General features: G+C 38.0%; 2 protein-coding genes across 2 annotated transcripts in view; both read left to right on the top strand.

Moving 5' to 3' along the window:
- The window catches only part of LOC308411793 (interferon-induced very large GTPase 1-like), a gene marked incomplete at its 3' end in the record, with an annotated part of 253,476 nt that overhangs the window by 134,520 nt on the left and 92,083 nt on the right, over positions 1 to 26,873 (top strand).
- Positions 8,273 to 26,434, top strand: LOC308410694 (interferon-induced very large GTPase 1-like; the record flags this gene model as incomplete). Its single annotated transcript, XM_080904244.1, has 8 exons — positions 8,273 to 8,299; positions 9,323 to 9,431; positions 10,892 to 10,920; positions 19,339 to 19,444; positions 19,738 to 19,772; positions 20,694 to 20,802; positions 21,484 to 21,521; positions 21,649 to 26,434. 8 exons carry the CDS (start codon positions 8,273 to 8,275, stop codon positions 26,407 to 26,409), a joined length of 5,214 nt encoding a protein of 1,737 aa, XP_080760370.1. The 3' UTR covers positions 26,410 to 26,434.

The raw sequence follows: 26,873 nt of genomic DNA, 5'->3' as shown, positions 1-26,873 counted from the left end.
AATCCTGGACTCCGTTTTGTTCTCATCTTGAGAAAGCTCACGTTGTATAAACATGTAGCATGGCACTGCAATTTCCCTGTTTATTACATGTTCATGACATTTAATTCATTATGGATACTGGTAGTTTCTAATTTTAATGTTTTCTTTCTTTTTTCTTTTGTCTTTCCCTATTGACTGTTATTATTGTGCTATTTCTTGTCCTATCATCTCAGCGCCTGAGCTGTATTTGTTTGTTGATGGAGTTTTCTATGCTGAAAAAATTTAAATAAAATATTGAAAAAAAAAAAAAGTGACTGTAGTATGTTTCTGTCAAACCAGGTTGCTTTGGAATAGGGGCAAGTTGTCTGGTTGGGTACGGGTATGTGGGGCTAGGCTGAGTTAATGGTTCGACAGCATAGTGCACTCCGGGCAGCCGTTGTTTGCAGGTTCAAGCCCTGGAGCCCTCCCCTACTGCACCAGCAACAGCCAGACAGCTAAAACCATTCTTACAGTAGTAAGTATCCGGATCAACTGTACTAGGGGAGGTCACAGACCCAGATCCCACTACCCCCTGGTCGTTCAAGGCAGCCCGTGCACTTCTATACCCCTACATAACAGGGCTAGTAGACCCTCACACTAGGTTTAAAAAGGGGAAGAAAGTGAGCCTCTAAAGCACTTTCAATTGTTGAGATTTGTTTATTATCTGTAAAATTGGTTGAGACTGTTAAGTCTTGGTGTAAAACAGAAAAGGGGAAATTCAAGCTTTTGCTCCCTGTATTACATTTTTTGGAAGTTTTTTAACATGCAAAGTTTGTCATTTGAACATGCAAAGTTTTCACATTTTTTTTATTTTCTGTTGCTTTGAAATGGAGATTGTGTAAAGGGGCATCTTTACACAGCCTGCTCCTGGGGTCTTGATCATACAGTACAAATAAAATGTTCACGTTTCTCCAACGCTGTCTTCCCAAAAGTTTCACTGGATGGCCAGGAAGCGCTCACGATGTCTTCTCGGGCGCTGATAATTGGCGTCTGTCTTGTATCAGTGACGGATGTAAAGCGACATGATGGTACATACCGGCCGATCCTTTCTATGATGGTTCCTCTTCTTGCTCCTCTTCTTTCTCGTGTGTCTGCTATCTAAGGTATTCACTAAACACGTGGTCGGTTGTGGCGAACTTCCTCATATACTCATTGATGTTTGTTGTCTCCTCCTGGCCTGTGGTTCTGACTCTCACCAGTCCTCAGCCTCCTTCCTTTTGCTTAGTGTGCAATCTCAAAGTGCTGGATTTGGGGTGAACGCTGACCCTGTGGGATTCCCAGGTAATTTTAGCTGTCCTCAATGTCTGCAAGATTGTCTTCTGGTAGTGCAGTCCCCTCAGTTGTGACTACCTTCCCGGACTACCAGCCGTTGTGGTCGTGCGATGAACTGCTGCCTTTGGTTGGCCACCCGCTGCTGCTGGTTGGTCAGCCACTGTGGCTGGGCATTCAGCCGCTGCTTTTGGAATTTCAGGCACTGGTTTTGGGCAGTCAGCCGCTGCTACTGGAAGGTCATCCGCGGATGCTGGAAGTTCATTCGCTGGTGTTGGATGGTCAGGCGGCATTGTTGGGACTGTATGCCACTGCTCTAATATCTTGTTTATATTTTAAAGACCAAATTTCCAAATGCAGAATTTGCTTTAAACAGACTAAATTGTTCCCGTTTTGATCTAGATTTTGTATTATATATGATGCGATATTGTGTCCACCCAGTAGTAATCTATCCCAGTTGAATTTTTGTGCATTTTCATTGTGTTTTTATGTTCATTTATCATAATGTCTGCTTCCTTGTTGCCCAGGTCACTCGGGAAACTAACTTTTTAAATCTCAGGGAATTTTTTTATCAAAAGAAATCATTGAAATTACCCAATGGGCAGAAATTACAACTGCGATAATGATGACTAGCTCCCCTATTTATCTGGAAAGTTTTTTTCCTAATATCATCACTTTAATTATGTAAATTTCCCCCTGAGACATTATGTCCTCTGTAGTTGACACAGATAAACAGAGAGGTGCGTTTTTTCCCTCAGTTCTTAAGAGGTTAATAATGTTAAATCATATACAAACACCAAAAGATTTTGGTTTAATCGAATATATAAAACAATATATTTGTAGATTTGGAAAAAAAATGTGCGTCATTGAGTGTTGTAGTTCCCTAACTCCTTTACTCTGCAGTCTCTAAACAAAGGCCGTGTGAGACTACATTTTAATAGCGCCATATGTGATTTCAGTCAGTAGAGGGCACTGTTTACTGTTAACTTATTTGTAGTGGCTCAGCATACAGACAACTAATATTATACAATCATGAGTTAATTTACAACAGCAAGATGCACTCCAACAACACAAACCTTCACCAAGGCAACTCACTGTCGGGGCAGTACTTACTATTAAGGGAATAGTGCTGTATTTTGTATATTTTCATTGTGTTTTCTTTGATATTTTGAAACCTTTTTCATGTGAATATATACATGCATGACATTTATTTCATTCTTTAATAAAATTCATTTAAATGTTTAATAATAAATATTAAAAGTATGCATGAGAATTCTACATGTATTCAAACTGTTATCTATCTAAACACTTATAATCTGTTACTGTTGTGTACATAACAAATTCATAATAATAATAAATGTTACCAAAACAAACAAAAGTTGCACAATTTTAAGCCTATTTTTAAAAGATAAAAGACATTTTATGAATGTTTCACCTTATTTAATCCTACAGAAGAGGTCAGAGATTCAAAGTAACAATATAATTAGAATCATTCCCTAAATGTCTGTATGTTGTCAATACAAATGTCAGTGAGAAACATAGATTTAACTAGCTATAGCAGTTTTTATCACTTTGACAGTCTATTGACTTTGAAGGAGAGGTCAGAGGTCAAATGTGACATGATATCTGAAATCTGCATATGGCCAGGGACTTGCAGGGGGCGTGAGCACCTGCCCATTTCCTGATGGGTGCCCCAAGTGCCCTTTTCATGAGGCATTTTTTTAAGCTTTATTTTATTCTTTTTTTTTTTAATGTCTGTGTTTGTGTGTGGAGTCCTGCCTGTGCCCCTCAACAATAACATTTAGCTAATATTCACAATTTTGCTAAATAAAATGATCTGGCTTGCATTAGTCACATGAAAACCATGAACCAAAGCTCACCTTTGGCAGCAGAGCGCGCTGGTGGAACAAGCTTGCAAAGCGCACGCTCGTTTTTTGCTGCCTGGGCGATGCGGAGCTGTAGGGGAAGCACCGTAATTAATTGGGAGACGTAGACTGATGCAACAAAAACCAATAAGTAGAGTGTACACTATAGTCTATAACAACAGGAATATTAGGTTATTGTGTGCACGATGAAAGCTGTCTCGTGGCAATTGACGAATTGAAACAAATGAGCGTGCTGTGTGTGCAAAAGCGCAACAAAACATTACCTGTCCTTTTATTAAATGCTCAATTAGTGGTGGTCATTAGCTGCTAACTAACTGGGTAAGGGTTACCCTGTGTTGGCCTGTGTTGGCTATAAAAAGAGTGAAAATTCACATCTATACAGAAGTGTGCAAAAGTCTTGAGCCATCCTGTTGGGTCTGCGCTTAGCAGCCCCACTGGTTCAGAGACTTATTCCTGTGGACAAAACAAGACAAACAGCTTAACTGGTTTTCACTTGCTAGCAAGGGGAGCCTGGTTGGTAGCACTTCTGCCCTCGACCTCAGATGACTCCAAAGAACCAGCCTCCCCCTGCAGCCTTTATTAAGTGACACACAGTTTCACAAACACCCATTGTAAAAACCCCTTGTGGTGCCTCATGAAACTAAGGCACTGAGTGTGTGTATGCATGTGCAAGCATGTGTGTGTATGTCTCTGTGTATGTGACTTCCTGCCACACAATATATGCTTACAACCGTTTAACCACATTTCCTAGTTATCCACAGGTCATGTCCCCACACCCGTATATGGCTTAACTTTAATGGTTCACCATATACAAGCATAGGCGAGCCCCTAAATGGCTGGGATTGAACATCCTTTCCCAGATAAGGAAACCAGAATCTCACATGGAATGTGCCTGCAGTTAAACACTTACAGCTATAGCATCCCAAACCTAGATGTAGGCGAGGAACAAAAAAATATATCTGAACATGCAGTTCAGGACAAGGTTTACAAATTTAAGTACAACTATGGCAACATTTAACAATTTACTCTAGCACATCCCTCATTTCTTCATAATTTGTCTCAAATCATGCAGACTTTCTTGTAATTGTCAAAGTGCTGAGCAATGGTACTGAAAGTAGCTGTAGATAATCTTGTCTGTGAAATGGTTAAAAGTTTTTTCTTCTGTAATGGCTAAAATTTTATTTTTGAAGAAATTCATGAAGTCCTTACTAGTTAATGTCAAAGGAATGTCTGGCTCAACAGAGCTCTGACTTTTTGTCAGTCTGGCTATCTCTCTCTCTCCTGTAATGAAATCTATTCCACAATGTGATTAAAGTGGTGGGGGGATTCTTTTATATTTAAAAAGAAGCCAATTGAATCTAGTAGTAGATTAAACGCCACGTTGAGGCTGTTATTTTTAGTATCTATATGAATCTTAAAATCAGCTATAATAATTATTTTATCTGAGCCAAGCACTAAATCAGATAAAAGGTCTGAGAATTCAGACAGAAACTCTGAATATCTCCTGGAGAGTGTTTATATTTTCAGTATTTTCAGTTAAATTGCTTCAGTTTAGGAGATTTTAAATATTATTTTTCATAAGTCAGACAAAAGCTTTACAGTATAAGCATTCACATTGCGTTTTCTCAGGGTTTTTTTTGTAGTATTACTGTGTGCTCACTGAAACAATTGAATACACAAGTACACCAGTATATTCTGCACTATGTGGTGAGAAGGTTTCATTTTCCAGTAAGTGAAATGGTTTTAGCTCTGGTACTTTCACTTTAGCTTTTTCTCAGAGAAAAATCTAAAATGAAAGTAACTAACTCATAATGTGGGCACATCTCCACAGGTGAAGCAGGGTGAGGAACCTGATCAATAAAAGGTGGGTTTACTGTTGTAGTATTTTTGTGTTAAAATGTCAGAGTGTGCACACATGGTGTAGCAGAGAATGATGTATTTAGGTAATCTTGATGCTTAATTTAAGTTTTTGTGTGATGTGTAAATGTATTCAGCAGATATGTTCAGTTGATAAGTAGCAGTACTGTGTTGGCTATAAAAAGAGTGAAAATTCACATCTATATAGAAGAGTGCAAAAGTCTTGAGCCATCCCTCATTTCTTCATAATTTGTCTCAAATCAGGCAGACTTTCTTGTAATTGTCAAAGTGGTGAGCAATGGTAATGTAATTAGCTGTAGATAATCTTGTCTGTGAAATGGTTAAAAGTTTTTTTTTTCTGTAATGGCTAAAATTTTATTTTTGAAGAAATTCATGAAGTCCTTACTAGTTAATGTCAAAGGAATGTCTGGCTCAACAGAGCTCTGACTTTTTGTCAGTCTGGCTATCTCTCTCTCTCCTGTAATGAAATCTATTCCACAATGTGATTAAAGTGGTGGGGGGATTCTTTTATATTTAAAAAGAAGCCAATTGAATCTAGTAGTAGATTAAACGCTACGTTGAGGCTGTTATTTTTAGTATCTATATGAATCTTAAAATCAGCTATAATAATTATTTTATCTGAGCCAAGCACTAAATCAGATAAAAGGTCTGAGAATTCAGACAGAAACTCTGAATATCTCCTGGAGAGTGTTTATATTTTCAATATTTTCAGTTAAATTGCTTCAGTTTAGGAGATTTTAAATATTTTTTTAATAAGTCAGACAAAAGCTTTACAGTATAAGCATTCACATTGCATTTTCTCTATTTTTTCTTGGGGGTTTTTTTTGCAGTATTACTGTGTACTCACTGAAACAATTGAATACACAAGTACACCAGTATATTCTGCACTATGTGGTGAGAAGGTTTCATTTTCCAGTAAGTGAACTGGTTTTAGCTGTGGTACTTTCACTTTTTCTCAGAGAAAAATCTAAAGTGAAAGTAACTAACTCATAATGTGGGCACATCTCCACAGGTGAAGCAGGGTGAGGAAACTGATCAATAAAGGTGGGTTTACTGTTGTAGTATTTTTGTGTTAAAATGTCAGAGTGTGCACACATGGTGTAGCGAAGAATGATGTATTTAGGTAATCTTGATGCTTAATTTAAGTTTTTGTGTAATGTGTAAATGTGTTCAGCAGATATGTTCAGTTGATAAGTAGCAGTACTGTGTTGGCTGTAAAAAGAGTGAAAATTCACATCTATACAGAATAGAGATGGACCGATCCGATATTACGTATTGGTATCGGTCAGATACTGACCTAAATTACTGGATCGGATATCGGAGAAAAATAAAAAATGCAATCCGATCCATTAAATATCACGAAAGCACCTCACAAAACTTGCAACACACCGTAACTCACCTCAGAACGTTAGCACCTCGGAGCAGTATGCATCACGTGATAGAGCGGCTGTGGCATGCCGACCTGTCAGTGGTCTGGATAGCATTTGGAGCTTCGCTAGCAACCCGGCATTTCATCTCCGACAAAGTTATCCCAAGAGAAGTAAAGCAAGTGTGTAAGTCCATCTCTGAATGTTTGTAAAGCATTCCTGCGTTAAGCTTAACAAGCAATATATGGAGCGACTGCCTCTTCTTGCTGCTACTTCAATCATGAAACTGCTTAATGATCAGCTGATCGGCTTTTCTGTCGAGTCCGTGTCTCTAGTTTGCTTTTGGCCCACTTTGCACCAGAAAGAGGAAACCAGCGGATAAACAACAGCAGCACGTTTAAGCTTGATCAGCTGTTGTTAGAATTTATTTAATATTACTTTCTACTCGAGGATCTTTTTCTACGTAGCTGACGCTGGTAACTGTGCAGGGGCGGATCTAGCAAAGTTTAGCCAGGGGGGCCGATAGGGCATTAACAGGGAAAAGGGGGCACAAAGACATACTTTTCTTTCTTATTCTCATTTAAAATGTCTAGCTTTTAATAAATAATTATCTTACACCCAAAGTTTTAATTTGATGTAAAACGAATAGAAGTCAATTACTGTATATAGTAACTATTAAGTCTAATATATATACCCTAGTAAGCTATAGTACTTTTTCCTTTGGGAAGGTACCATCTGTGCAGTCTGCAATTTTGTTGAAGAAAGATGTTGAATCTATTTAATATTTCTTGAAAAATAATTGATTTCTGTGCATTTTTTTTCACACTGCATCAAATTAAGGTTGATTACGTCGATTAAGCATCATGAGGTGGAGCGTGAGGGGTGGTTCCCTATTTTTTATTTATTTATTTTTGTTGTTGCTGGGAGTTGGAACCCTATTAGTTAGGTTGCTTAATATTTATGCTAAGTACTCTTTAAAATACCAGAATAGGGAGGATGGTGTAGGTTTAAGTTTATTAGATTGATCAGTATTGCTGTACTATGAAATTTTTTTTTTTGCATACAGGTATAACAGAATAGCTTTAGTGTAGTTGTTGTTTTAAACTTGAGTATGAACTTATACAAAATGCAGCAAGATATTTAAAAAAAACAGTTTTGTTGATTAAAAAACACTATATCGGATTCATATCGGTATCGGCAGTTATCCAAATTTATGATATCGGTATCGGACATAAAAAAGTGGTATCGTGCCATCTCTAATACAGAAGTGTGCAAAAGTCTTGAGCCATCCCTCATTTCTTCATAATTTGTCTCAAATAAGGCAGACTTTCTTGTAATTGTCAAAGTGCTGAGCAATGGTAATGAAAGTAGCTGTAGATAATCTTATGTCTGTTAAATGGTTACAAGTTATTTTTTCTCTAATGATTAAAATTGTATTCACTTATAAAGGGATTTTTTGAGAGTTATACCACAAAGTCAAGTACTTCTGGTTTAAGGCTTTCTTTTTCAGAGAAGCTACAGTAATTAGATTGTACGCAGTGAAGATGTAAAACCATTAGCAAGATAATCAACCTCTGTGGAAGTAGTGTTCAGGTATGGTCTGCACTGTGCTGGAATACACAGAACACAGGCATCTAAAATATCAATTTTAATTATGAATACTGATTTTATAGTTTAGTTGTGTATTTTATATACCTTTTATAACTTTGAAAATGGAATTTTAACTGTTAAAAAAAAGCAGCTAATAATAGTTTAGATTGAAAATGAAATGGCACAATCCACATGTAATAACTATGATTTAATGCAATGTTTCTGTCTTGTGTTTTGTTTTTACATGATCCCACAGCAGAAGGGATGGGAATTCTGCTGAGCAAAAATGAGGTAAGATTATTGTAATGTTCTTTATCATAGCTACAAGCCTCACTTCTATTTGAATGCTATATGTTTTTGTAAACATGTCTCTCTAAGATTTACAATCTTCCAACTCAAAAGTTGAAAAATAAAAGCCTTCTGGTAGTATATTCCTCTCTGTTCTGACTACCTTCCCTCTCTTCGTTACCATCCGACTGTAGTTCTCCAGTCAGAATGACATTCTGATGTAGCTGATGGAGATCCTAATGGTGTGGATTAGTAAATCAATATCTTCTTGTCAATCCAGTTTGATGTCATCTGTGTAGAGGAGGTGGCTGCCAATTGCGTAATTCTGTCGTCGGTATCCATAGCCAGTCTTGCGGAGGGGATTCAGGCCTATGCAGAACAGCAGTGGGGACAGGGCATGTCCTCAGTAAATCCTGCACTTGATGGTGACTTGTGCTATTGGCTTGAAGTTGGCCTCTAGTGTTTTCGCCGCATCGCCTTTGAATTCCTGATGAAGGCTCTTAATGTCCTTTTGATCTTGTGCAGTTCTAGGCATTCCTGGAAATATGTGTGTCATTCACTGAATCATAGGCTTTCCATTTTTATCCATTCCATTTCCATTCTTGCAAATGTGAATGATTTCTACAAGTGAATTCAGCAACTCAACTTTCAGTTGGCATCTGCAGATGGCACGCCAAGAAATAACCGCCGGTTGTTTCTGGAAGTATTCCTGAGCCCATTTAGTAATGTCAGTTACACATGCCGATTAACATCAGTGTCATCTCAGGGCCCGCAGACCTTCGACTTTTTTCCTTACACAAAGAGCCATCTTCAGTTTCTCTGACTTGTTTGATGATGTTATGCACTGTAGATGAGAGTTGCAAAGCCTTTGCAATTTGATGTTGAGGAACATTGTTTTTGTATTCCACAATCTTTTTAGTCACTCTTTCACAGATTTTAGAGTCTCTGCCTATCTCTTTTTTATAGCTAATCATGTTACAGACCTGATATCAATCAACTTAATTACTTGCCTTACCGTTACCATAGTGGGATCCAGTGGATGAACCTGTTGTTTCTGACGACTCACCAAAAAATGATGATGGCACAGGAGAGGTTGATGACCTCAATTCTGTACCAACTAAAACAATGGAGAAAGGTAATCTCATTAACTCTGTATTGTTCATTGTGTTTATGTTATTACTCATACATTTGAAGCTCTGGTGGGCCTGCTGCCTTTTGAATGATTATATCAGACATGAAAACTTTCTAAAAAAGTACTACAAATATTTACTTTATCTCAGTTCCAAAAAATATATATGGTTAATATTTGGTATTTACCTCTTTAAGCCCTAATTATGAATTTTTGGCATAAAACTTAATTAAAAAGTAATCCTAATCAAAATATGGGTGGAAAAATCATGTTTATTTTGAGTAAATGCAAAGGCATCTCAGTGCTGTTGATATTTATTCCTTTGAACTAGTTCTGCAACTCTGAAATAATAATCTATGCCAACTATAAAACACGTGAGGGACAGTTTTGTTGTGGGTGCTGCATATGTACTTTTTGCGCTTGATGTATGAAAACTGAATCTTCCTGTGCATCTTGGATGTGGCTCTCCTTTTGTCTGCTACTGGACCTAAAACAGACTCTAGATCAAAGAAGATCGTCTGGTCAGGATGATTTTGTAGACAGAATCTAGGATGAAAAGTTAAAAATTAGATTTAATGTCCTGAACAAGAATACGTTTTGAACCTGCTTTACACCATTACACCTGGTCTATACCAGTGTGCTTCAATCCTTCGGCAAGTCTCACCATTTTTTGACATCCATAGTTCTCCCCTAGTTGACTTCTAACAGGGTTTTTTTGGTCAAGCCATCTTTATTGTAAAACTCAGTAAGAGCCTGTATTTTTCAAGTAGGCAACCAATTTAGAAAGCTCTAAATAGGAGATGAAAAGAATTTCTTTCAAAATATATTATAAATGACCTCCACACATGGTCTCACTGACCATTATTTTTATTAAACTTAAATGGTCTTGATGCATGGTCAATCATCCAGGTAAGAAAATCCAGAAAGTTGATTCTGTTCATCATGTCACTCGGATAGGTGATGGAAATGAGTGACGAAACGTTTCTTCCACGGAAAACACTATGTCTAGATGAACATAATCAACTTTTTGGTATTAAATGTTTTAGTAAAAATGGCTGGCATGCATGCATGCATACATACATACACAGAGAGATATCTATCTATATCTCCACTCCCATCCACAAAGGCAGAATTCAATGAGTTAATTAGGAAATACTAGCTATTAGATACTAACCAGACTAATAAAAACACCAGTTTTGTAATCAAGCCTCTAGAAACAAACAAAACAAACAAACAAAAAGCTAATACCTATTTATTGCATTCCTTCTGGTTATTACATCCAGATCTGAAGAGGCCTAAAAATATCTTTTAAACACTAATTTTTTTGACTCTATAGATGAGTTTTTATCAAAGCTAAATGCTTTCTTTCATTCAGTCAATGATGTACAATACCAAAAGAATGCAATTTTGTGAAACTATAACCTTGTGATTTCTGCTTTCCCCCCCCCTTAAACCTGCATCAAAAGAGACGGACAATACAATTTTCAATGAAAAGGTAAGACTTATGTTCTAGCTAATCATCAGAAAGACAAGGTTTTTTTCAAAAGCTGTATAACTTCTGTTCGGATGTCAAGTTCCAGTTTAAGAGAATACTACAGGATGCATTTCGTCAGGAAAATGCAGTGTGAATAGCTGAGTGATCCGAGTTAAATTTTTATAACTGCTGAATCTTTGGTGAGAAAAAAAAGGCAAATGAGCTGAAATATACCAAATCAGTCACATGAAAGCCAAAGTACAGAACTGTTGAAAGCTGAAGTACCAAAGCTTTAAAGTTGGCAAGTAGCTGGACATCTTATATGTACATTAGGAAAAGCTTACTAATGGCAAAATAAATTTTTGAATTAGCAAAATATCTGAATTAATGTTGAAATATTAAATATTGTTTAAACCACTTGAAGAGTGGAATCATGTATTTTAAATGTCTAAAATCAGGAATCTTAATCTTCTCTGTCTTAAGAGCTCATTCAAATCTTTGGGAAGTCATCAGGTGACACTAACCTGCTGAGTGTCTGTGCATGTTTTTTTTTTCTTTTCTTTTTTCTTTCTTTTTAAGACTGTGTGTTAGTGGGGAGATAAACTATACAGATTAAAATCAGAGACATTAAATTAGGTTAGATGAGTTGAAATGTAGGAGAATCCACTACAGACAGATAAATGGTTTCATTTCTAATTAGCCAGACACAAAAGATTATTCTAAAAGTCATCAACTGACTCCAACTGCCCAGTTTTGAACCATGTGTCTGCTGAAGACAAAACCACCAGGGAAAAATGAGCCTAAAGTTAGTGTGCCAATCAGAATGCTCCATCATTCCCATAAGTTTAAATTCATCAATTGAAAATAACCGCCAAAAGCTTTAGGTTACACTGCAGTAAATACTGACATACTGTTACTCTGTGGCAAATCACTATCAAATATGCCTCAGGTGTGACAGTGTGCAGAGGCAATCTGTGGAGTGTGAATAGTGGGCCCAGGTGCAGACAAACCAAAGTGTGGAAACAAACTTAATGGGAACTTAAAACGTGATGTTTATTGTAGAGATGGACCGATCCGATATTACGTATCGGTATCGGTCAGATACTGACCTAAATTACTGGATCGGATATCGGAGAAAAATAAAAAATGCAATCCGATCCATTAAATATCACGAAAGCACCTCACAAAACTTGCAACACGCCGTAACTCACCTCAGAACGTTAGCATGTTGGAGCAGTATGCATCACGTGATAGAGCGGCTGTGGCATGCGGGACCTGTCGGTGGTCTGGATAGCATTTGGAGCTTCGCTAGCAACCTGGCATTTCATCTCCGACAAAGTTATCCCCGAGAGAAGTAAAGCAAGTGTGTAAGTCCATCTCTGACTGTTTGTAAAGCATTCCTGCGTTAAGCTTAACAAGCGACTGCCTCTTCTTGCTGCTACTTCAATCATGAAACTGCTTAATGATCAGCTGATCGGCTTTTCTGTCGTGAGTCCGTCTCTCTTGTTTGTTTTTGGCCCACTTTGCACCAGAAAGAGGAGACCAGCGGCTGAACAACAGCAGCTCGTTTAAGCTTGATCAGCTGTTGTTAGAATTTATTTAATATTACTTTCTACACCAGGATCCTTTTCTACGCAGCTGACGGCTGTAACTGTGCAGGGGCGGATCTAGCAAAGTTTAGCCAGGGGGGGCCGATAGGGCATTAACTGGGAAAAGGGGGCACAAAGACATACTTTTCTTTCTTATTCTCATTTAAAATGTCTGGCTGTTATTAAATAATTATCTGAATCTTACACCCAAAGTTTTAATCTGATGTAAAATGTATAGAAGTCCATTACTGTATATAGTAACTGTTAAGTCTAATATACCCTAGTAAGCTATAGTACATTTTCCTTTGGGAAGGTACCATCTGTGCAGTCTGCAATTTTGTTGAATCTATTTAATATTTCTTGAAAAATAATTGATTTCTGTGCATTTTTTTTCACACTGCATCAAATTAAGGTTGATTACGTCGATTAAGCATCATGAGGTGGCGGGTGAGGGGTGGTTCCCTATTTTTTATTTATTTATTTTTGTTGTTGCTGGGAGTTGGAACCCTATTAGTTAGGTTGCTTAATATTTATGCTAAGTACTCTTTAAAATACCAGAATAGGGAGGATGGTGTAGGTTTAAGTTTATTAGATTGATCAGTATTGCTGAACTATGAAATTTTTTTTTTTTTTGCATACAGGTATAACAGAATAGCTTTAGTGTAGTTGTTGTTTTAAACTTGAGTATGAACTTATACAAAATGCAGCAAGATATTTAAAAAAACAGTTTTGTTGATTAAAAAACACTATATCGGATTCATATCGGTATCGGCAGTTATCCAAATTTATGATATCGGTATCGGTATTGGACATAAAAAAGTGGTATCGTGCCATCTCTAGTTTAGTGTAGGCTGGATAACGGTACAAAAACAAAAGGCAAGGCAAATAAACTAAAGTGGGTGAGCTAAAAAAAACAACCTAAAACCGGAACATACACCTAAAACCTGACATGAGAAAACTGAAACATAAGGACTTACATGAATTCATGACCTGGAAACAAAGCAAATGATCTGACAAGGAATTACTGAAAACACACAGGAGGTGATCAGGGGAAGTGGAAACATAACAACGTCACAGGGGAAGAGTAAAACTAAACACATAGAAACACAAGACCTCTTCAAAACAGGAAACATAATGAGACAGAGACATGACAACATGAACTTGACAACTTAAGACACACAGCCATGAAGACACAAAGGAAATCTGAAAGATAAAGTATAACAAAGCAACCTAGGCAAAATAGAAATGAATTTATAATAAACATAAACATCAATATAAAAGTATAAACTCAAAATGCTGTGTCAAAAGACCCAAAATCGCAACACAGTGTACCTGTTGAAAAATTGCTTCTAAATCCAAGACCGTAAATCCTATCCAAATAACCCTTGGACCATGAGGTTTTGTAGGACTTGATCTATGCAAGAATCAGAGGCGGAGCCAGACATTTTACACACCGGGGCTTAGCCATAAAGGGTAGTATGCATGTGGGGCGGGGGGCTTAGAAATGACGGAAAGATTTATTAGGCTGTGTTTTGAGTTTTGTTCAAAAAAAGAATAACGTCACATAGGAAAAAAAACATATCACATATGCAGGACACCTTAAACTAATTTTTTAATTAGGCAGTGTCGGGAAATCAGTTTTACCCTGGTTCTTTTAATTCCTTGAACATCCAGAGATGGCAGTAGTCATTTTCACAAAATCTTTATTCATCTTTATTCATCTTCATTTAAGCATGCACTTCTAGAAGGGAAGATGAGGCCGGTGCCCCTCTGCAAAAATCTTCACCCCTTTGTTAGTTACAGCCAGCTTTATAGAAACGTCCCCATCATAAAACCCCCTACGGTGTGCTGCAAACTCTGTCTGTGTCTATGTGCACGAGCACATGGATGCCTACATGTGCGCGTTCCCGCGTGCCTATATGAGTGCTCGTGTGTGACCATGTGCACATGAGTAAGTGTGTATGTGGATGTGTGTGCGTGACAGTTAAAACACTGTGGGTGTAGGTAACTCCCTAGAGGTCATAAAACCCCTCTCACTTCCAGACCACAGGTATCCAGTTACAATGTTGAGACCCCCACCCTAAAACTTAATCTGGGGAATTTCCACTCAGCATTAACTCTTCTCTGTTTTACTTTCACAGCTCAAGTGGGGGAGGGGTACCCTACTCCTAAATTCACGACAGATTATATTGAGGGCAGTGTCAGTGTCTCTACAACAGTTCTACATTCTATGATAACACATTTCTAAACTCTACATCAGCTAAATATTCTACAGCAGCAAGGCAGATCAAAATCAGGGCTGTATCAAGACACGAGGACTAAACTCCAATTCAACCAGAACTGATCGGGAATTAAAATAGGACTACAACAGTTCAAAATCAGGACTACTAATCAAAACACTGAAAATCATCATAGACCTGCACTAGACCTATTTTTTGATTCTACCAAAGTCCACTATTTAGATTCAGAAAAGTTTATATAATTATTTAGCCTTGTTGTGCAAACAAGCCTGCATAACTTAATAAATATAGAATTTGAAAAATAGCAAACCTAAAAAGTTACACTAGGTACTAGATACATGTTCTGATGAGTTTTGGCAAACAACCATTTGACTAACATGTGTGTCTCTCCTGCTCTTGTTCCCTCTCTGTTCCTCTCTCTCCCTCTCTGTGCTGACAATCAAGCCAAACACCAGCATCATCAAATATACAGTTGAAACCGGATATTTACATACTCTTCAGATAAAAACACAAACACTTTTTAATTGTAACATCAAATCAGACTAAATGTTTATTTTTTTAGATTGATAAATATAAAAAACACATTTGTTAAATTTAAGAGTAAAGAGAGAGATTGTAGGCAGCCAATACATTGTTAACACTAAGTGAGAACAGCAGAGCAGAAAAAAATAACACAAAAGTAGCAGAGCGCGACAAACTGCACCCGGCAGCAGCAGAGTCAAACACGGGTGCCATCATACCAGAAGCTGAACGCACTAAGGCAGATTGCGGCAAGTTAGCTAGGCAGAACAGACTCCAACTTTTAATCCTGTTAGTCAACGTGAGTCTAAGGGTGTTAATGAAATATTTCACTGATTCGATAGTTCAGTATTAAAGAGATTTTGCTCAGCTTTGGAGTTAGTAAACTTGATTACCCTCTGGAGTCTGGGGAATAATTGGCCGTTTTTTTTTTACTACTTCTGATTTTACCTTTGTATTTCATCTTTAAAAACTGTTTACCTGTTTTTTTTTCTCAGCACAATGCCCCATGTTTGAATTTACATTTATTTTTTGTTCTGATTTACTGTATTAACACAGTTGACTTAAAATCACACAACAAACATAAAATCCAAGGAGGAAAGTTACATGTTTAATGAAATGGTAAATGGCCTGTATTTATATAGCGCTTTACTAGTCCCTAAGGACCCCAAAGCGCTTTACATATCCAGTCATCCACCCATTCACACACTGGTGATGGCAAGCTACATTGTAGCCACAGCCACCCTGGGGCGCATTGACAGAGGCGAGGCTGCCGGACACTGGCACCACCGGGCCCTCTGACCACCACCAGTAGGCAACGGGTGAAGTGTCTTGCCCAAGGACACAACGACCGAGGCTGTCCAAGCTGGGGCTCGAACCTGCAATCTTCCGATTACAAGGCGAACTCCCAACTCTTGAGCCACGATTGCCCCATCGTGGTGATCGTGGCGATCGTATTTGCATTTTCATAACTTGAAATACAAATATAAATTGTACATTTTAAAAACGTACGCACAAAGTTTGCAAACACCAACATTATATATTATTATTTACCTAAAAATGCTGTCAGTGCCTCAAGTGTTTTTGTGCAACTATTTAAAACTATTTACTCAACAATCAGGTGTCACAATAAGATGCCAATGAAATCATTTGTTACATTACAGGCCTAAAACCTGCAACAGGAGGTCTATCGCTTCTATTTTCCACCTTGATACAGCGTTTATATTGCAATCTTCCCTTAATGTCTTTTTGGCCAGCATCTGTGACATACTTATTGTATTGACATACAAAACAAAGCAAACAACTACACTGCACACTAACTACACAACATTAACACAACACTACACACTGATTATAAATTCCCAAAACGCTAAATGTAACAAATCTCTTACATCGTAAAAATTGCTATCGCTATCTCTCCTCTCTCTTTCTTGCCACCGCCATTTGGAAAACCTTCCCCTCACTCTAAGATAAGGGGTGTCAAAGTCTTGCTTTTACCATCTCTTCTTGCGCTAAATGTGACAATAGAATTTATGATAAATGATTAAATAATTAAAAAAATTGATACATTATTATCAATAATTATTATTATTGATGAATTATTTGTCATAACTCTGGTTTTCTGTGGTCTATCAACACAATTTAAAAACTAGTATTTATTTTGAAGTCCACACTTTCAACACAAATTGACACAGACATGCAGTGTAGGTGCAACTTACTGCTATATCATTTTAAAATGGTTATTTGGATTATTGGTTATTTTGGATGTGTCAGCACTTTCGTTGACTTCATGTCCAGGAAACACACAGACTGAAACTCAAACTCAGGGCACACAAGCTTAACAAAGTAACTGGGGAGGATTGTTCATAAACATAAACTCACAAAAAAAACAAACTAGACCCAGAACATGAGAACAAGAAACAAAACACTGGAAAAAGAGAACCTAGAAACGTGGAACTGACAGTGAAAGCAGTAGCACAGGGAGACTTACACACAGGCAGAGATAACACAACTAAGATCACTGAGAACCAAAACCATGAATCAACAATACCCAAATAATAATAATAATAATCACAAAGTCTGAAATGCTGGGTCTGCGAGGCATACTATGCTACATTAAGAACTGCATAGACATTGTTAAAGTGCTTCGAGAAGCTCATTAGGAGCCACATCATGTTGTTCATTTGTCCCATGTTTGATCCGTACCAGTTCGTCAACAGAGCTAATAAGTCTACAGAGCATGCTGTCATCACAGATCTTCATGCTGTTCTGTCCAACTTGGAGGAGAAAGAGAGCTAAACACGGCTTCTTTTCATAAACTTCAGCTGTGCTTTTAACACTGTCAACAGTGTGGTCACCAAGACTGGTAACCACACTGTTGGACATAGAACCTCCACACTCCACTTGCTTCTAGATTAAGGCCTTACTAAGTAATTGGACATTGAAGATTAGAATGGGCACCCCACCTCTTTGCATCCATCAGACTCAGCACACAGAGCTGTGTGCTGAGTCCCCTGCTCTTACACCCTCTACACACACAACTGTACTCCTGCCCACATCAGCGACAAGCAGTTGTTTCAGATCAACAAACGAAGAGGCTAAGGAACAGCTTTCATCCCTCATTGATCACCATGCTTGATGATGCTAAGTTTCAGACAATCAGATCCAATATAACTCTTATGAACAATGTTTACAGTGTTACATTACAGTCTCGTGTTTACAAGCTTTCAACTGCAGTTACCATTGGATTTTATATCAACAGTGGAAAATAGAGACTATTGCAATATGGAAACAATTGATGTATATATCACAATTGTTTCAATATAAAAAAATCTACCACAAATTCTACCACCCTGCCAGCAGTTCAGCCCCCAGTATCTGAGCGATGAAGGATTACGCTGGACTGAATTTCATGAATGATTCTAAGCATTCCTCCTGCTTTTCACTGAAGGTGTGCCATTGGTTGCCCCAAAATTGCAAAAGGCTATTATTTCTTCACTTCCCACAAAGGTTTGCACTCACCAGCCACTTCATTACTTACACCTTGCTAGTACTTGGTTGGTCCCATTTTTTTGCCTTCTTAGGTGTCTTAATACTTTGTGGCACAGATTCAACAAGATGGTTGAAACATTCCCCAGAGAATTTTATCAATATTGACATGATAGCATCACACAGTTGCTGCAGATTTGTTAGCTGGAGATCCAATATACAAATCTCCCATTCCACTACACCCTAAAGATACTGTATTGGCATGAGATCTCATCACTGTAGAGGCTATTTGAATACAGCAAATTCATGGCTATATTTTAAAACCCACTTTTACATTATTTGATCTTTGACACATGGCACCCATCAGAAGAGGGGTGCATTGTGGTCATAAAGGGATGGACATAGTCAGCAACAATACATAAGTCCATTGCTTCAAGGCAGAATTGATCCAAATGCTGAAGTAGAAATCTAGACTCGTTAGACTAGATGACGTTTTGTTTAATCTTTTTGCAGTTTTAGTGAGTTTATGTGAATTGTTTCCTGTTCTTCCTGTGTCTGCTCCTGCTCTTCCCCATCTGCTTAAAAGAAGTTGTTACTTGAGTCACCTTTGCCTTCCTATCAGGTTAAATGCATCTGGACATTGTCTTCTGGCATAAACAATGCATTTTCTTCCTTTAAATTGTCACTCACTGGGTATTTTTTCTTTTTAAGACCATTCTTTATAAACTTGAGAGATACTTCTGTGGGGAGTTCCACTTTATGAGATTCTCAGACTAACCGATCTAGCACCAACAACTATGCCACATTAAAAGTCACTTAAATCACCTTTGAACTTCAGTGAGTCGTCTTGACCACGGTGCATGCTTAAATCCTAAATATACTGGACTGCTGCCATGTGATTGGCTAATTAGATATTTACATTAACAAGCAGTTGAACAAGTACACTTATTGAAATGGCTAGTGTCTGCCTGTTTGTGTGTCTTTGTGTATGTGTATGTACACAACGTGAGTGCTGTATTTTATGTTTTTATTTTTGAATGTTGTTATTCCTGAATAATTTGCCAGTGTGAACTAAAACTCATCTTAACTGACCGTTTTCGAAGACTGAGTCCTTGAATGAACCTGGTGTTGCTGAACACTCACAGAATGAGGACATCCCCGGAGGAGAGGATGAATTCAAGCCTTCACAAACTGCATATTTGGAGAAAGGTAACATCTTAACAAATAAATAGTTGTACTGCACTACAAGGGTGTATATTTCATTGATAGGTTTGCTCTATATAATACAAAATTAACTCTATATTTATCTGTTTGTTAATATAAACAACATGCCATCACCAATGTTTTTCTATTAATGTCTTTATTTTACTATTCTCAGTGTCAGTAAAATGAGTTTGCCAACGGCACAAACAGATATATTCTGTAACATGGGCTTAGGTATTTTATAGTTTTATGAAAGAATAACCTTGGAATTTCTGCTTTTTTTCTTTTTGATCCTGTAGGAAAAGAAAGAGAAAATGCAGTTATTAAGGAAAAGGTAAGAGTCAGTTTTTAATGCTTTTTCTTTTTTTAAATTGAAGAACTAATGTATGTTTAAAAGAGAATGTCTGTTATTAACTGATCAGAGTGGGACTTGGTGTGATCTTCTGCTGCTGTAGTCCATGTTCTTCAGTTTTTAACTTCAGAGATATTCTTCTGCATACCTTGGTTGCAATGAGTGTTTGACCTGTGACATTAACAACACATTTTTACCCAGATAATTATGGCTTACTGGGGTGGCTGTAGCTCAGGTGGCAGAGCAGGTCAGCCACTAATCAGCAGGTTGGTGGTTTGATCCCAGGCTGCCTCCTGGCTGCATGCCAAATATCCTTGGGCAAGATACTAACCCCATGTTTGCCTACTGGTGGTGGTCAGAGGGCCCGGTGGCGCCAGTGTTCGGTAGCCTCGCCTCTGTCAGTGCGCCCCAGGGCAGCTGTGGCTACAATGTAGCTTGCCATCACCAGTGTGTGAATGACTGAATGTAGTGTAAAGCGCTTTGGGGTCCTTAGGGACTAAGTAAAGTGCTATATAAATGCAGGCCATTTACCATTTACTTACTGGTTATTTTCTCTTCTTCAGATCATTCTCTCTAGAGATGATTCTGTGTGAAAATCCCAGTAGATCAGCAGTTTCAGAAATACTCATGCCAACCTATCTGACATCATTAACAACATCAAAGTCACTTAAATCACAGTTTTTAAAAAAAAAGTTCTGCTACATTTTTTCACACTTTATCGGGTTGTCTTGACCATGTCTACACAGCTAAATCCTAAATATGCCCAGTTGCTGCCATGTGTTTGGATACTTTTGTTAACAAGGTGTGTGTGTTGCTGTTGATGTGCTTTTCTTTTCTGACTTATGAATGTTGTTAATCCCACAATCTGTGAACTAAAGCTCAACTAAACTATTTTTTCCATAGTGCAATCTATTGAAAGCCCCTGGTGTTTCTGAACACTCACAGAAAAATGATGACAATACAGGTGGAGAGGGTCACATCAAGCCTGTACCAACTAAAACTAAGAAGAAAGGTAACATTCTATCACATCTTAAACAAAACAATTTATTTATACAGCTACTCATTCTAGGTTGTTTTTGTTTGTTTGATTATTAGTTTCCCACATTTTGGCATTAACTTCATAAGATGCAGTTGTAAAGTAATGAGACCATAGCAAAGTCTTGGATGTCAAGGACCTTTGCATCTAACATTTTTAGTTGATTGCAATTGATTCAGTTCACATTACAATAAATCTGGGTTTCTATAAGAAATGGATTTGATCACAGGGTAATTATGGGATAGTTAGAGATTTAGGGAATTTATGGGTGTATTCAATATTCAGTTATATATTTGAGGAACACATGAAGGCAGTCCATAAACACATTGTTTATATCTGTAGAATTATGAAAAGACTTCTGAGTTGAGTCATAGGTAATTGTGTATGTTTTTGTTCTTTGTTTTGTTTTGATAAGATTTCCCAGGCCTTATCTCTTTATTTCTTCTTAGTCTCCTTCTGAGTGGTATTTCTATTGGAGTTCTATCATAGAGTGTGATTTACAGTCTAATTGGAACAGCTCAGACACAACCCATGGTCAAAGAAGGCAAAAATAAATTGAATGAAGACTTTTGGCTGAACTGTGGATTGCACCTTTTTCCCCCCATAGTCCCTTAATCTGTCCCTCTGCTGATCTGGTAAATCAATTGTCTTGTGCAGGTACCTCCAATATGACAAGGAGTGTAAGCGAGGATAAGGTCAGAATCTTTTTTATTTACTTATTTATTATTGACTTATTTATTTATTTGTTTTTTAATGTTTATTCCACACAGTCTTAAGAATTTATCAGTTTATCAGTTCCTAAGTGTGCTTTATTTCTTGCAGCAGTCAGTGACTCAAGTAAAAAAAGGACAATGTACAGGAAACATTGAAGGACTTCTCAGCAGGCTTCACCTTCAAGACAAAAAAACAAAGATGTCACCAGCAGACTTACTTAAAATATGTCCTCCTGTGAAACAGATCCATGACACATCTGAGAAAGATCTAGCGCGTACATTTCTTCAGAAGTTATCAATGCTGGACTATCGAGCCAGATACATTCCTGTAAGACAAGACGATGCTGATGTGAGCTATTCACAAACTGTTACGATTTCTGACAGTGATGACTTAGATGCTCTATTTAGCACCAGTGTAGATTCCCAATCAAAAGAGTGTCATGTGCATCCAATGGATGTTCAGATGGCAGTATTTCACTGCTCAGACAGTTTTCTGAAGCAGAACATAATTACAAAGCTATCCCAGTGTCAGTACGCCTTACCTTTGCTTGTCCCTGACCCAGTCACAAAGGATATTGAATGTCCTTTGTGGACATTCAGGCAGATAACAAAAACATGGAAGAAAACTAAAATCAAGGGTGATTCAAATGCCATCGCCATGAAGACAATGCCCATTTGCAAAGCTGAGACACCCATGGTGTTTTTCTTCCGCCTGGGTTCACTTCCAGTGTCAAAATCTCAGCTCATGAACACTGTGATCAATGACCGTCACAGCACCTTCTTCCACAGGAACTGCCCAGGTAGCACCAAATCTCGCCTGCTGATGGATGGTGTGGCAGAGATTGCCTGGTACTGTCCAGCCGGAAAACCCAATGACTCCTTCACAGACTGCATTGCCTTTTGTAATCTTCATGGTGATGCTCTGTCATTTGAAAAACAGCGTGAGATACTGATTGAAAAAGCTTCAGTCACTGTTGTTCTTGTGAGAACTCTGGAAAAAGGCCAGAAAGGTACTACAGTCATCTCAGACCTTTACAGGTCACCAAAGCCTCTCATTATTCTCGTTGCTGATAATGATTGTGGTGCAGTTCAAGTCAAAGATGGAAAATACAAAGTGGGTCTGAAAGACAGAAGCCAGTCAGATGTTTCTGAAGAACTGAAAGGAATTATCAGAAAGATTTTATATGAACCTCACACATCCTTCCAGCTTGAATCAATGGCTAAAGTCCCTGGAGTCACAGTGGATGAAGATGATGAAGTCTGTCAAAAAGGGAAATCAGCTGCAATGAAAACAGTTAAAATGCTTCAAGGGATGGAAATTTCAAAGATCAAAGATACATTTCTACCTTGTCAAGGTGATCTGTGGCATGAGTGGTGCAGAATAAATAAAGAGCTGTATCACCTTAAAGGAAACATTGAGATGGAAAAAAGTCATAAGCAACAGCAACTGAATAAAATAAGACAAAATCAATGCAAAGCTTCATGTAGTGAACTGATGAAGTCATTCACAGAAAGCCTCTTGTCTTTGCCATCAAAACAGAAGGAGTACTTCCTGAAATGGACTCAGATCTTAATAGATGCCCTATCCACAGATGATCTCTCTTCAATTCTCCAAAGCTATGATGAAAAGTGGACTGAGGTCTTGACTCTGAAGAAGAAACACGACAAATCTGATCTGTTAACAAGCAAACAAACAGAGCTTGAAGAAATCTCCAAAACACTGCAGTCTGCAACCTTTGGCCTGGAACACATCTTCAGAGAAATGGGACAGATCTATGAAGCCCATAGAGCAGTACAAACACAGAATAAACTGACTTCCTGGTCTAAATATCCAAAGTTGGCTGCAGATCTGATGATTTCAGGACACCCAGTGGAGCTGATGGATGGTGATGCAGGTCATGTGCCTCTAACATGGATCTCCAGTCTTATAAAGGAACTGATTAAAAAACTAGGTGACCAGAGAGTTTTTGTGTTGTCAGTTTTGGGCCTACAAAGCAGTGGAAAGTCAACAATGCTGAATGCCATGTTTGGATTGCAGTTTGCAGTGAGTGCAGGCAGGTGCACCAAAGGTGCCTTCATGCAGCTGGTCAAAGTGTCAGAGGAAGTCAAGAAAGACTTCCAGTTTGACTATTTTCTAGTGGTGGACACTGAAGGACTGCGGGCTCTTGAGCTGGCAGGAAATGCTACTCTTCATCACGACAATGCACTAGCGACATTTGTTGTTGGCCTAGGAAGCTTGACACTGATCAACATCTTTGGTGAGAATCCAGCTGAGATGCAGGATGTCCTGCAGATTGTTGTTCAGGCTTTCATGAGGATGAAGAAAGTTAAACTTTCTCCGAGTTGTGTGTTTGTTCACCAGAATGTGACAGATATCGCAGCTGCTGAGAAAAACATGGATGGGAAAAGACGCCTGCAAGAAAAACTGGACCAGATGGCTCAGCTAGCTGCTAAAGAGGAGCTGTGTGATGCTGAGTGCTTCAGTGATATCATTGACTTCGATGTGCAAAAAGATGTGAAATACTTTGCTCAGCTATGGGAGGGAAGTCCACCGATGGCTCCTCCAAATCCAGGCTACAGCGAGAGCATCCAAGAGCTGAAGAACATCATCCTGTCTAAGGCTAAATGCTCTCCTGGGATCACTCTCTCACATTTTAACAGAAAGATACAAGACCTGTGGAAAGCCCTGATGAATGAACAATTTGTTTTCAGTTTCAAAAACACATTAGAAATTGCAGTTTACAGAAAACTTGAGGTTGAGTATGGAAACTGGACCTGGGCCCTAAGGAGCAACATGCTGGTGATTGAAAACCAGCTTCATACCAGAATTGAAAATGGAGAACTTGACAAGGTTGAGCGTAGTGATCTTTTCAAAGCAATGAGTGAAAAATATAAAGAAGTAGAAAAAGATATGTCAAAGTACTTTGAGGATGACAGAGACAAAGAAATGTTGGTTCAGTGGAGAGGCCGATTTGAAAACAAAATAAAGGAATTCCAAGAGGAACTGGTGAGAGGAGTGGAAAGAAAACTGGATGAAGTTATTCAGCAGAAGAAAGCTTGTAAAAAGCTGGATGATAAGAAGACCGAATTTGAGAACAAGCTGCTGCAAAAGAGTAAAAAGCTTGCTCATAAGTTAAAAGACAAAGCAAAAAATGAAGAGGAACTTAAAAAACGTTTCAACTCAGTTTGGGATTACTGGGTAAAAGAGTTAACTGCAGATGCACAACCCATTCAGGACATCAAGCTGGATGACGATCAGGCAAATATCCTTAATGACCTTGGTTTTGAATGGAATCTCATATTTGAATGCAAAAAGAATGGCAGATACAAAAAAATATCTGAGGTTGGCAATTATTCTGATTATATTGTCCTTGGCAAGCACCAAGATACAACAAGAAAAGGGCTTGCCAGCCAAGTGGCTACATTTTTTGAAGCTGGTGCTAAAACAATAATACATTACTTAAAGAGACCTTTTGAGCATGAAGACCAGGAAATGATAAGATCCCTCATAAACAGTATTGAAAAACAGTCTCTTGATGCCATTATGAGCAAGCCTGTAGCAACAAGAGGCTACAGTTCAACTTACTTACAAGAAGTGGCTAAAACAGTTCAGTACACAGTGACAGAGTTTGAATCAAATAAGAAATGTGCTTTCAAGAAGGAGTTCAGAGTTGACCTGTTACTGTATGTATTTGACACTGCTTGCAGTTGGCTTTCACAGTCTCACAAACAATACAAAACGAGCAATGATGCACACACTTACTTGGAAAGCAAGAAAACACAATACTACAACATTTTCAGCAGCTTTTGCAAAGGAAACTCATCTGCTGTTGTGTTTGGAGAAATGATCTGTGAAAAACTGAGGGTTTCCATTGTTGAAGCAGTCTGTAACAAAGTTGCCATTGATCTCGCTGGAGAGATGAGGTGCACTTTCCCAGCATTTAATGGGAACAGACTGAACTTAGAGAAACATTTGTTGAAGTCACTTGCAGAGAAAGAGGACTTTGATGCTTTCATCACCTACATCCGAAATCCGAGGAAGCAAGTAGAAGCTTTTATCAAAGAGAAAGTAAACGCACACATGCTTGGAGAGCACAAAGATAAAGCACTAAGTATACTCAGGAAAAATGTGGAGGACATCAACAAACTTGTCATTCATGCTTTATTTGACACAACAAAAAAAGTCAAAACCCATAGAGGAGACACAGACATGTGGGCAAAGGAGTTTTCTAGTCTCCTCAGTGATAAACTGACCCTTGATGCCATCTCTTGTCAAAACTTCAAGGACATAAAAAATTTTGACTTCCTTCAAGAAACGATTGAGAAAGGCCTTGTGGCCATCACAAAGACGATAAGCCAGACTTCGCTGGATAAGATGAAGGAATTCAGACTGAGACCTGATCAAATCCTCATCGATCAGCTGTGTAACTGCTGCTGGGAAACCTGCCCGTTCTGTGCAGCTGTTTGTACCAACACAATTAAAGATCACAGTCCTGAAGATCACAGTGTCCCCTTTCATCGATCTCAAGCAATCAATGGTTGGCACTACAGAAACACTGAGATATTGTGTGTCGACTTTTGTACAACCCAAGTTGCAAGTGAAGGAAGTTTTTACCCTTGCCATGACTCAAATCATACCATTCCTTTTAAAAAATACAGAACTGCTGGACCACCATATGAAAATTGGAGCATTACCCCTGATGAGTCTAAGCTCAAGTATTGGACATGGTTTGTGTGTCAGTTTCAGGAGAAACTCGAAAACCACCATGGTTTAAAATTCACACAGCGTGGTGAGATTCCCAGTGAATGGAAAATGCACGATAAAAAAGAGGCTATTCAAAGTCTGGATGAAATGTACAGTACAAATTGAACAGTTTCAGTTTTACACATTTTTAGTTTGCTGAAAATCACAAGACCTGTTTTACCTTGATTACTCACAAATAAACTTTAAAACATAATGTTAGTGATTTAAACATTACATGTGGGTGACAGAATGGTATATATATATTTCTGCTTTGGTCACATAAATGCTCACACATGAGAGAAACATTCATTTTGAGAATATAATGAGAATTAAAACCAAATATATTGTTGTGAACATTAACGAATAGTTTATTGTTTTATTTTTAATGAGAAATTACAATATTTTTCTTTTTTGTAGCTTCATGAAACATTTCTTTCGATAATGTGTTTATGTGTGTGTTCTATTCTAATTTTATTTAGATGTAAGGTGTAACAAATGAATATTTTATCTTTCTGATGTTTATGTTTCTTTATGTTTCTGATTTGACATACGAACTTTAACTTCATTTAAATCATCACAGCATGTTTTAC

This window comes from Rhamphochromis sp. 'chilingali' (genome assembly GCF_963969265.1).
Source record: "Rhamphochromis sp. 'chilingali' genome assembly, chromosome: 15".
In the NCBI taxonomy this organism is placed as follows: domain Eukaryota; kingdom Metazoa; phylum Chordata; class Actinopteri; order Cichliformes; family Cichlidae; genus Rhamphochromis; species Rhamphochromis sp. 'chilingali'.
Note: the sequence above shows the minus strand (reverse complement) of the source record. Positions and strands in the feature narration are given on the sequence as shown.